Below are 13204 nucleotides of genomic sequence, written 5' to 3'. Positions count from 1 at the left end.
AAACAGGACAGGACTGTGGTTAAATCATCGTCTGTCTCTCACAGTGACCTCGTCCTCATCCAACAGTAGGTGGAACCAAATGTGATGTCATCATTGTGCGACAGACCTTTTCTCGCTGCTGCCGGCGTCCTTGGAGGTGGACGATGACCTCACAGGAGAGCCTTCCTTCTTCCTCTCCTCCGACGACTTCCCCTCCGAACCGTCTGCAGGACGACACACAAAACACGTCAAAGGACACACCTGAGACGTACGGTAAGGTGCGGTGCGGTACGATACGGTACGGTGTGGTGCATTGCGGTGCGTTGCGGTGCGTTGCGTTGCGTTGCGTTGCTGTACGGTGCGTTGCTGTGCGGTGTGGTGCATTGCGGTGCGTTGCTGTGCGATGCGTTGCTGTGCGTTGCGGTGTTGTGCATTGCGGTGTGTTGCGTTGCTGTACGGTGCGGTGCGTTGCAGTGTGGTGCATTGCATTGCGGCGTGTTACTGTGCGGTGCGATGCTGTGCGGTGCGTTGCTGTGCATTGCGGCGTGGTGCATTGCGGTGCGTTGCTGTGCGATGCGTTGCTGTGCGTTGCGGTGTTGTGCATTGCGGTGTGTTGCGTTGCTGTACGGTGCGGTGCGTTGCAGTGTGGTGCATTGCATTGCGGCGTGTTACTGTGCGGTGCGATGCTGTGCGGTGCGTTGCTGTGCATTGCGGCGTGGTGCATTGCGGTGCGTTGCTGTGCGGTGCGTTGCTGTATGGTGCGGTGTGGTGCGTTGCGTTGCTGTGCGGTGCGTTGCTGTGTGGTGCGTTGCTATGCGGTGTGGTGTGGTGCATTGCGGTGCGTTGCATTGCGGTGCGTTGCATTGCGGTGCGTTGCTGTGCGGTGCGTTGCTATGCGGTGTGGTGTGGTGCATTGCGGTGCGTTGCATTGCGGTGCGTTGCATTGCGGTGCGTTGCATTGCGGTGCGTTGCTGTGCGGTGCGGTGCGGTGCTGTGTGGTGCGGTGTGGTGCATTGCGGTGCGTTGCTGTGGGGTAAGTTGCTGTGGGGTAAGTTGCTGTGGGGTAAGTTGCTGTGCGGTGCGTTGTGTTGCGTTATGGTACGTTTCGGTGCGGTGCGAAGGTGCGGTACGGTAATGTACGATACGGTACGATGCCTGACAAAACTCCTTCATCCTGTCTAGCAGCCAGCAGGGGGCGACTCCTCTGGTTCTATAGAAGTCTGATAGAAAATGAGTCTCCTTCTCTCTTGATCTCTGACCTCAGTAAACATCCTCAACATGAGTTTGTGTTTCAAGTCTTCTTCATACAGCATGATGTTCATTTAGTAAATGATGGTCCCATTGAGAGTCAGATAGACCATAAAGCAGGGGATGCTTTAGGGCGGGGCTACCTGCTGATTGACAGGTCGCTACCACGACGTTGTCCGGTCTGGGAGTTGTCCGTGTTTTAGTCTTTAACATCTTTAACCCTTTCACTGTGTGGTATCACTTCATCACAGTTAATTAGATCTTTTGGTCTTATTCAGCGTTTAGTTGTACTTAGCTCCCCCTTTCCTTCTGGTTGCAAAAAAACAAGATGGCTACGGCCAAAATGTCGAATTTGAGACTTCAAAACTAACGGGTGACATCACGGTGACATCACGGTGACATCACGGTGACTATGTCCACTTCTTATACGGTCTATGGTATCTAGCGAGGTGTCGGGTGGAGTGATTCGTCCATTCGTTGACAAAACTGATCAACAAAGTGATGAAGAGAAATGAGGACGGTTCTCCAGGTCCAGCTGGTCCATTTCAGGATGTAATCTCAGACACTCGGACTCGTCATTGACATAACCACCACGACCCTGACCCCGGTCCTCTACCGGGTCCTCTACCGGGTCCTTTACCGGGTCCTCTACCGGGTCCTCTACAGGGTCCTCTACAGGGTCCTCTACAGGGTCCTCTACAGGGTCCTCTACCGGGTCCTCTACCGGGTCCTCTACTGGGTCCTTTACCGGGTCCTCTACTGGGTCCTTTACAGGGTCCTCTACTGGGTCCTTTACAGGGTCCTCTACTGGGTCCTCTACTGGGTCCTCACAAAGATAGAAGAACCAGAGCTCACAACACACACTCACCCAGCAGCTTCTTCCAGGACTTGATGAGAGCTTTGGCCAGAGTCTGAACTTCTTCATCTGAACTGTGTTTCCTCACCGCGTTCACCGACATCCCAACTCTGGTGGACTACAGAGACACACAGAGACACACAGAGACACAGAGACACACACAGAGAGACACACAGAGACACACAGAGAGACACACAGAGACACACACAGAGACACACACAGAGACACACACAGACACACAGAGACACACACAGAGAGACACACAGAGAGACACACAGAGGGACACACAGAGAGACAGAAACAGAGTTGCCCTGTTAGGAAAAACTGGAATAAAGCTTCACAAGCGCATATATATATGCGCTTGTGAAGCTTTAGAAGCGCATATATATATGCGCTTGTGAAGCTTTATTCCAGCTTTGTTCACCTCATATATATATATATATACATATATATATATATGAGTCCTGTTGTTGTCTTCATGAAAGGGGACCTGTGGTATTTAGTGGAGAGGATTACCTGCAGGGTCTCCAGAGACATCTTGATGTTCTTTAGTTCCCTCAGCAGGTCCAGAGCTCCGTCCTGGAGACACAACAATCAACGGACACCTTCACATCACCGTCTCACCCAGTTACCACCACATGTTCACCACATATTCACCACATGTTCACCACATGTTCACCTCAGCCACATGTTCATCACCTCAGCCACATGTTCACCTCATGTTCACCTCAGCCACATGTTCATCACCTCAGCCTCATGTTCACCTCATGTTCACCACATGTTCACCTCATGTTTACCTCATGTTCACCACATGTTCACCACATGTTCACCTCATGTTTACCTCATGTTCACCTCAGCCACATGTTCATCACCTCAGCCTCATGTTCACCTCATGTTCACCACATGTTCACCTCAGCCACATGTTCATCACCTCAGCCACATGTTCACCTCATGTTCACCTCAGCCACATGTTCATCACCTCAGCCTCATGTTCACCTCATGTTCACCACATGTTCACCTCAGCCACATGTTCATCACCTCAGCCACATGTTCACCACATGTTCACCTCAGCCACATGTTCATCACCTCAGCCTCATGTTCACCTCATGTTCACCACATGTTCACCTCAGCCACATGTTCATCACCTCAGCCTCATATTCACCTCATGTTCACCACATGTTCACCTCAGCCACATGTTCATCACCTCAGCCACATGTTCACCTCATGTTCACCTCAGCCACATGTTCATCACCTCAGCCTCATGTTCACCTCATGTTCACCACATGTTCACCACATGTTCACCTCATGTTTACCTCATGTTCACCACATGTTCACCACATGTTCACCTCATGTTTACCTCATGTTCACCTCATGTTCACCTCATGTTCACCTCATGTTTACCTCATGTTCACCTCAGCCACATGTTCATCACCTCAGCCTCATGTTCACCTCATGTTCACCACATGTTCACCTCAGCCACATGTTCATCACCTCAGCCACATGTTCACCTCATGTTCACCTCAGCCACATGTTCATCACCTCAGCCTCATGTTCACCACATGTTCACCACATGTTCACCTCATGTTTACCTCATGTTCACCACATGTTCACCACATGTTCACCTCATGTTCACCTCATGTTCACCTCATGTTCACCTCATGTTCACCTCATGTTTACCTCATGTTCACCACATGTTCACCTCATGTTTACCTCATGTTCACCACATGTTCACCTCATGTTCACCTCATGTTCACCTCATGTTTACCTCATGTTCACCACATGTTCACCACATGTTCACCACATGTTCACCTCATGTTCACCACATGTTTACCTCATGTTCACCTCATGTTCACCTCATGTTCACCTCATGTTCACCTCATGTTTACCTCATGTTCACCACATGTTCACCACATGTTCACCTCATGTTCACCTCATGTTTACCTCATGTTCACCACATGTTCACCTCATGTTCACCTCATGTTCACCACATGTTCACCTCAGCCACATGTTCATCACCTCAGCCACATGTTCACCACATGTTCACCTCTGCCACATGTTCACCTCATGTTCACCTCATGTTCACCTCATGTTCACCTCATGTCCACCACATGTTCACTTCAGCCACATGTTCACCACATGTTCACCACATGTTCACCACATGTCCACTTCAGCCACATGTTCATCACATGTTCACCACATGTTCACTTCAGCCACATGTTCACCTCATGTTCACCTCATGTTCACCACATGTTCACCTCATGTTCACCTCATGTCCACCACATGTTCACTTCAGCCACATGTTCACCACATGTTCATTTCAGCCACATGTTCACCACATGTTCACCTCAGGAGGATCAGTCTGCTGAATCTGTCTCCACTTAGTGAACAGAAAGGTTTCAAAGTGACAGACTTGTTTTGGAGGACATCCTTCATTCAACCAGTACAGTCCAGGTGACGTGTTGTATTATATGTGAACAAGTGGTGTTTTGTTTTATTGAACTCTGGACTCTGTATTTCCGGTGAATGTTATTGGGACTATTTGATTATCTTACACTGAACTCCCCAGATCCACTTAGTTTGAACCAATCCAACAGCATCCAATCAGGTTTCAGGAGAAAACCATGAAGAACTGACGTTCTGATACTGAGCACCAGATAGATCCAGTTACTCTGCTGTTAAAATCACGTTACAGTTGATAAAGAGCTCATATGACCTGTTTAGGACTCCAGACCTGAGTTGGGACTTGAGTCACAGACTTGAGACTTACTTGTGACTTACTAAACAATGACTTGGTCCCCCCCCTGGTAGCCTTTACTCAGTGAAATGTCACCATGTCAGTGAATTTAAACTGGTGCAGTCTGAGGATATATACATGGGATCTATTGTTGTTTTGTACCATGGTATTGAATTTGGTATGGAGAATCGTGGAAATTCACTGGTATTGGTATGGACTACTAGATTCCTGGTATCGTGACATCCCTAGTGCAGCATGCACCAATCTCATCCTCTGAGCTGTACGGTGGTGACTGATGAAGCAGGCGAGAGGAACGTTTTTCTGAGCTCACCTGAAGTCAAAGTAGAAGACGTGCACCTACAAGCAACATCACAACAGTTTGGAGCCGATCGCGGAGTGATGAGGAGACCTGAAGCCTCCCAGCAAACAAACATGTGACGTCAGAGAGACGTTCAGATCCCGTCTGTAGAACGTCCGGCAGTCAATCCAGACCCACTTTAGGACGTCTGGTGGATGTGTCAACATCAATAGTTGAATGTTAAAAAGACGTTTAACAAAGACGTCGTAAAAACGTTCATTCTGGCTCCTCAGTGGACGTCTTCTGGACGTCTTCTGGACGGTCCACAGAGACGTTAAATTGATGTCTTTTGGATGTGTCTTTGCTCGGTGGGCTTCAACGCTGCACACTCTGAAAGTGTTCTGATCAGGGAAGCTGACATCCGGTGTCCATCGGTGAAACTGGTTAAACTGGTTAGACCGCTTAAACTGGATTGTTAGGAGAGGAGGAGGACTAGATGTTCCTTCAACAACTAATTATTAAACAGATAATTCAACTTTTTTGTGTGAAAAAAAACTCATCAGACAAATGATTTCTGATGTCTATAAACACGTCTGGAGGGGATAATTATTATTAATCATTAGGTTTTTAAATATCACTAGAACGTTCTGGCTGCTGATTATTTTAATTGACCAGAGATGAAGGTGAAATTGATCAGCTTCTGAACAGGAAGTGCCCCCGAGCTGTCTGCTGGGATTAGTTCGATTTTCAAAATAAGATTCTACATGTTCTTTTTTTTCATTTATTACTTGATCTTTGTTCTCCATTAGAACAGTAGAACCTCTACAGAACCTTCTTTGTTCTCCATTATAAACAGTAGAACCTCTACAGAACCACCTTTGTTCTCCATTAGAACAGTAGAACCTCTAGAGAACCTTCTTTGTTCTCCATTAGAACAGTAGAACCTCTACAGAACCACCTTTATTCTCCATTAGAACAGTAGAACCTCTAGAGAACCTTCTTTGTTCTCCATTAGAACAGTAGAACCTCTACAGAACCACCTTTATTCTCCATTAGAACAGTAGAACCTCTAGAGAACCTTCTTTGTTCTCCATTAGAACAGTAGAACCTCTACAGAACCACCTTTATTCTCCATTAGAACAGTAGAACCTCTAGAGAACCTTCTTTGTTCTCCATTAGAACAGTAGAACCTCTACAGAACCACCTTTGTTCTCCATTAGAACAGTAGAACCTCTAGAGAACCTTTTTTGTTCTCCATTAGAACAGTAGAACCTCTACAGAACCACCTTTGTTCTCCATTAGAACAGTAGAACCTCTAGAGAACCTTCTTTGTTCTCCATTAGAACAGTAGAACCTCTACAGAACCTTCCTGGGTACATGTTGGAGTCTCCTACGCTCCAGTTTGATAGAATGTGAGAAATGTGAAAACTACACTTACAATTGAAAAACATATATTGTTGCACCGATGGAGTAACAGCTTTTGGTGGGGGCAGTGTCATGGTGTGGGGGGGGGGCATCTCCCTCACTGGCAAAACAAGGCTTGTCATCATTGAAGGCCATCTCAATGCAGTGAGATATCGGGATGAGATTCTGCAGCCAGTGGTGATCCCATATCTCCACAATCTGGGACCTAACTTCATCCTCCAAGAAACAACGCCCCCCCCCCACAGAGCCAGGGTTATCACAGACTACCTCCACAATGTGGGAGGAGAGAGAATGGAACGGCCTCCAAGAGTCCACACCTCAACCCAACTCAACACTTGTGGGATCAGCTTGGGCGTGCTGTACGTGTTAGAGTGACCAACACAACCTCGTTGGCTGACCTGCAACCAATCCTGGTTGAGGAATGGAACGCCATCCCACAGCAACGTGTGACCAGGTTGGTGACCAGCATGAGGAGGAGGTGCCAGGCTGTTGTGGCTGCGTATGGATCTTCCACCGCTACTGAGGCTCCTGACGGTGGATTCAATCAATCAATATGTCTTGTTTGTTCCTTGTTACTGATAGAGAGTTCAATTATCCACCAAACAACTCACAACAAGAGTCAACACCAACAGGAGAATACACTGTTTACCATCGGCACTGGCGCTCCACACATAATCAGCTGTGCTGCTCATCCCACAAATGCATGATCCTTACAGGTGTGACATCATTGTGAAGGTAAATAACCAGGCTTTCAACCATGTAGAATACAATGACCATTAGCATTGGAACCACAGAGAAATAATCCACCAAACACAAGTTTCCAAATCTTTTTTTCCCAGTTTATATACTGTATAATATATATATATATATATATATATATATTATATTATATTATTATTATATATATATATATATATATATATATATATATATATATATACTGTATATAGTTTATAGTTTATATTATATAGTGAATAATCTGTGCAGTGAGCTGGAGGGATAATTGGCTCAAGGTGCAGCTGATTTAATTGGCAGCTTTCTGACCAATAAGCTGCTCTGATTTATTCACTAACTTTAACAGCAGCAGCAGCCTGGTTCTGGTCTGGTTCTGGTCTGGTTCTGATTCTGGTCCTGGTTCTGATTCTGGTCCTGGTTGTAGTTCTGGTCCTGGTTCTAGTAAATGTAGTAGCTGCTCCTCCACACAGAGTGTTTTGACCCGCTGGTTCCAGAAGGTTCCTCTGTCATCACCTGATCGCGTGTTCGTGTGTTAGTGTGTGTGTGTGTGTGTGTGTGTGTGTGTGTGTGTGCGCGTGCAGCAGCTCACCGTGTTCTTCTTCATCACCATCCTGTCCAGCTTCCTGGCGACGCGCTCCACCTCCTGCTCTCTGGACATGATGGGCTCCAGGTTCACTCCTCAGTCCTTCTGTCCTCTGTCCTCCTCTCTGCTGCTGAGGACACAACCTCCATGGATGGAAGACAAACTCTCTCTGTCTGTCCTCCTCTTCACTCACTCAGTCTGTCTCTGTCTCTCCCAGCTGCTGCTGCCGAGCTCTCGTTTGTTGTTGTGTGTCACCGGGGCTGATGGGAGTTGTAGTTTTCTTTATACTAATTCAGCCTGGAGCAACTTGGACTCAACTTTCTTTAAGAGGACACTCTGCTGTCCTGCAGCTAGAGAGGACATCCTGCAGCCACAGAGGACATCCTGCAGCCAGAGAGGACATCCTGCAGAGAGGACATCCTGCAGCCACAGAGGACATCCTGCAGCCAGAGAGGACATCCTGCAGCCAGAGAGGACATCCTGCAGCCAGAGAGGACATCCTGCAGCCACAGAGGACATCCTGCAGCCAGAGAGGACATCCTGCAGCCACAGAGGACATCCTGCAGAGAGGACATCCTGCAACCAGAGAGGACATCCTGCAGCCAGAGAGGACATCCTGGAGCCAGAGAGGACATCCTGCAGCCAGAGAGGACAACCTGCAGCCAGAGAGGACAACCTGCAGAGAGGACATCCTGCAACCAGAGAGGACATCCTGCAGCCAGAGAGGACATCCTGCAGCCAAGAGGACATCCTGCAACCAGAGAGGACATCCTGCAGCCAGAGAGGACATCCTGCAGCCAAGAGGACATCCTGCAGCCAAGAGGACATCCTGAAGCCAGAGAGGACAACCTGCAGCCAGAGAGGACAACCTGCAGCCAGAGAGGACAACCTGCAGCCAGAGAGGACATCCTGCAGCCAGAGAGGACATCCTGCAGCCAGAGAGGACATCCTGCAGCCAGAGAGGACAACCTGCAGCCAGAGAGGACAACCTGCAGCCAGAGAGGACATCCTGCAGCCAGAGAGGACATCCTGCAGCCAGAGAGGACATCCTGCAGCCACAGAGGACATCCTGCAGCCAGAGAGGACATCCTGCAGCCACAGAGGACATCCTGCAGAGAGGACATCCTGCAACCAGAGAGGACATCCTGCAGCCAGAGAGGACATCCTGGAGCCAGAGAGGACATCCTGCAGCCAGAGAGGACAACCTGCAGCCAGAGAGGACAACCTGCAGAGAGGACATCCTGCAACCAGAGAGGACATCCTGCAGCCAGAGAGGACATCCTGCAGCCAAGAGGACATCCTGCAACCAGAGAGGACATCCTGCAGCCAGAGAGGACATCCTGCAGCCAAGAGGACATCCTGCAGCCAAGAGGACATCCTGAAGCCAGAGAGGACAACCTGCAGCCAGAGAGGACAACCTGCAGCCAGAGAGGACAACCTGCAGCCAGAGAGGACATCCTGCAGCCAGAGAGGACATCCTGAAGCCAGAGAGGACAACCTGCAGAGAGGACTTCCTGCAGCCAAGAGGACATCCTGCAGCCAGAGAGGACATCCTGCAGCCAGAGAGGACAACCTGCAGCCAGAGAGGACAACCTGCAGCCAGAGAGGACAACCTGCAGCCAGAGAGGACATCCTGCAGCCAGAGAGGACATCCTGAAGCCAGAGAGGACAACCTGCAGAGAGGACTTCCTGCAGCCAAGAGGACATCCTGCAGCCAGAGAGGACATCCTGCAGCCAGAGAGGACTTCCTGCAGCCAAGAGGACATCCTGCAGCCAGAGAGGACAACTTGCAGAGAGGACATCCTGCAGCCAAGAGGACATCCTGCAGCCAGAGAGGACATCCTGGATGGACACCTGGTCTCCACAGGTGGGACACGTTCCTTCATTCATCATTAACATTTAAATATATAACATTAGGCCTACAAGTTATATATATTATAGGCTATATGTTATATATATATTATAGGCTATATGTTATATATATTATAGGCTATATGTTATATATATATTATAGACTATATGTTATATATATTATAGGCTATATGTTATATATATTATAGGCTATATGTTATATATATATTATAGGCTATATGTTATATATATTATAGGCTATATGTTATATATATTATAGGCTATATGTTATATATATTATAGACTATATGTTATATATATTATAGACTATATGTTATATATATTATAGACTATATGTTGTATATATTATAGACTATATGTTAAATATATTATAGGCTATATGTTATAGACTATATTTTATATATATTATAGACTATATGTTATATATATTATAGGCTATATGTTATATATATATTATAGACTATATGTTATATATATTATAGGCTATATGTTATATATATATTATAGACTGTATGTTATATATTATAGACTATATGTTATATATATTATAGGCTATATGTTATATATATATATTATAGGCTATATGTTATATATATTATAGGCTATATGTTATATATATTATAGACTATATGTTATATATATTATAGGCTATATGTTATATATATTATAGACTATATGTTATATATATTATAGGCTATATGTTATATATATATTATAGACTATATGTTATATATATTATAGGCTATATGTTATATATATATTATAGACTATATGTTATATATATTATAGGCTATATGTTATATATATTATAGACTATATGTTATATATATTATAGGCTATATGTTATATATATATTATAGACTATATGTTATATATATTATAGGCTATATGTTATATATATTATAGGCTATATGTTATATATATTATAGGCTATATGTTATATATATTATAGACTATATGTTGTATATATTATAGGCTATATGTTATATATATTATAGGCTATATGTTATATATATTATAGACTATATGTTGTATATATTATAGGCTATATGTCATATATATTATAGACTATATGTTATATTGTTGGACGTAATCCGGAGAGGAACTGACAGAGGGTGAATACAGGTATATTCAGACAGACAGGTGAATACAGGTATATTCAGACAGAGGGTGAATACAGGTATATTCAGACAGAGGGTGAATACAGGTATATTCAGACAGACAGGTGAATACAGGTATATTCAGACAGACAGGTGAATACAGGTATATTCAGACAGACAGGTGAATACAGGTATATTCAGACAGACAGGTGAATACAGGTATATTCAGACAGACAGGTGAATACAGGTATATTCAGACAGACAGACAGGTGAATACAGGTATATTCAGACAGACAGGTGAATACAGGTATATTCAGACAGAGGGTGAATACAGGTATATTCAGACAGACAGGATGAGCAAAATAACGTTTTTTTTAACATACAGCATGTAAACATGTTCTAGTAGAAACACAAAATACAAGTATGATCCTGAGAATGAGCTGATGTGGGACCTTTAAAGCAGCAGCGGGTAGAAACGGAGCAAATACGATTTAAAAAAAAAAATTTATTTTTATAAAACGGTCACTTTATCCTGACAGTAGTACATGAGATCATGTCCCTCTGTGTCCTCCGGTGTCCTCCGGTGTCTTCCGGTGCTCCTAACGGCATCTGCAAGATTTCACAGACCGGAAGAAAACAACCAATCAGAGCTGATCTGGAGTCTGCCGTTTCTGAACAGCTGTCAGTCACTCAGTGTGAAACTAGGCAGCGCTGATCAGATATGGATCAATATTCTGGTACGTCAATGCCTATTTCTCTCCTCATGTTCTCAGAACTAGCATTAGGATGATACTCTAAATGTAGTTCCACACATCACAGCAGATACAGCACAAGTCAGTCTAACATTTTAGTTTTTACTATTTTAGATTAATCTGTGGGAGGTTGAGGGTCCCTCAGATGAACATGTGTGGGGAAGCATGTAGAAGATATTCCTCTGATAGAAACAGAGACTCAACAGCTGAAACCTGATGAAACCGTCCTGTTGACTCTTTAAAACGTGCTTCAGCTCGTCAGGATGACCTTCAGCTCGTCAGGATGACCTTCAGTATCTGACGGGTTCAGTTCTTCTGATTCCCTCTGAAAGACTCCAGCAGCTCAGTTCTGGTCTGCACCGACTGAGTCTGTCCTCTAGATGTCCGTGTTGTTCTGTGATGTAGTGAACGGAGTCAGACTGGTGATGATGAAACGGTTTATACTCTGTCTGAGTGTCTTTCTGTTTACACCCCATTAATCTGTCAGTGAGCAGGAGGCTCTGCTGTCTGTCAGTCAGCAGGAGGCTCTACTGTCTGTCAGTGAGCAGGAGGCTCTGCTGTCTGTCAGTCAGCAGGAGGCTCTACTGTCTGTCAGTGAGCAGGAGGCTCTGCTGTCTGTCAGTGAGCAGGAGGCTCTGCTGTCTGTCAGTGAGCAGGAGGCTCTGCTGTCTGTCAGTGAGCAGGAGGCTCTGCTGTCTGTCAGTGAGCAGGAGGCTCTGCTGTCTGTCAGTGAGCAGGAGGCTCTGCTGTCTGTCAGTGAGCAGGAGGCTCTGCTGTCTGTCAGTGAGCAGGAGGCTCTGCTGTCTGTCAGTGAGCAGGAGGCTCTGCTGTCTGTCAGTGAGCAGGAGGCTCTGCTGTCTGTCAGTGAGCAGGAGGCTCTGCTGTCTGTCAGTGAGCAGGAGGCTCTACTGTCTGTCAGTGAGCAGGAGGCTCTGCTGTCTGTCAGTGAGCAGGAGGCTCTGCTGTCTGTCAGTCAGCAGGAGGCTCTGCTGTCTGTCAGTGAGCAGGAGGCTCTACTGTCTGTCAGTGAGCAGGAGGCTCTGCTGTCTGTCAGTCAGCAGGAGGCTCTGCTGTCTGTCAGTGAGCAGGAGGCTCTACTGTCTGTCAGTCAGCAGGAGGCTCTGCTGTCTGTCAGTGAGCAGGAGGCTCTGCTGTCTGTCAGTGAGCAGGAGGCTCTGCTGTCTGTCAGTGAGCAGGAGGCTCTGCTGTCTGTCAGTGAGCAGGAGGCTCTGCTGTCTGTCAGTCAGCAGGAGGCTCTGCTGTCTGTCAGTGAGCAGGAGGCTCTGCTGTCTGTCAGTGAGCAGGAGGCTCTGCTGTCTGTCAGTGAGCAGGAGGCTCTGCTGTCTGTCAGTGAGCAGGAGGCTCTGCTGTCTGTCAGTGAGCAGGAGGCTCTGCTGTCTGTCAGTGAGCAGGAGGCTCTGCTGTCTGTCAGTGAGCAGGAGGCTCTGCTGTCTGTCAGTCAGCAGGAGGCTCTGCTGTCTGTCAGTGAGCAGGAGGCTCTGCTGTCTGTCAGTGAGCAGGAGGCTCTGCTGTCTGTCAGTGAGCAGGAGGCTCTGCTGTCTGTCAGTGAGCAGGAGGCTCTGCTGTCTGTCAGTGAGCAGGAGGCTCTGCTGTCTGTCAGT

At 46.5% G+C, this 13204-nt stretch overlaps 1 protein-coding gene across 4 annotated transcripts in view; it reads right to left on the bottom strand.

Annotated features, from left to right (window-relative positions):
• tcea2 (transcription elongation factor A (SII), 2) overlaps positions 1–8085 on the bottom strand; it is a 31611-nt gene extending 23526 nt beyond the window's left edge. For 3 of the 4 annotated variants that reach the window (XM_037772145.1, XM_037772144.1, XM_037772146.1), the window contains exons 1-4: positions 7865–8085; positions 2600–2662; positions 2096–2201; positions 107–203 (exon numbers count right to left, since the gene is read on the bottom strand). In XM_037772145.1, the coding sequence (XP_037628073.1) occupies positions 107–203; positions 2096–2201; positions 2600–2662; positions 7865–7933 (335 nt within the window). In that variant the 5' untranslated portion in view covers positions 7934–8085. Of the gene's footprint in view, positions 1–106; positions 204–2095; positions 2202–2599; positions 2663–7613; positions 7808–7864 lie in introns of those variants that run through there. The other variant, XM_037772147.1, reaches the window with a different exon arrangement.
• Between the last annotated feature and the right edge of the window lie 5119 nt (positions 8086–13204).

This window comes from Sebastes umbrosus, chromosome 6 (assembly GCF_015220745.1).
Source record: "Sebastes umbrosus isolate fSebUmb1 chromosome 6, fSebUmb1.pri, whole genome shotgun sequence".
Classification (NCBI taxonomy): Eukaryota; Metazoa; Chordata; class Actinopteri; order Perciformes; family Sebastidae; genus Sebastes; species Sebastes umbrosus.
Note: the sequence above shows the minus strand (reverse complement) of the source record. Positions and strands in the feature narration are given on the sequence as shown.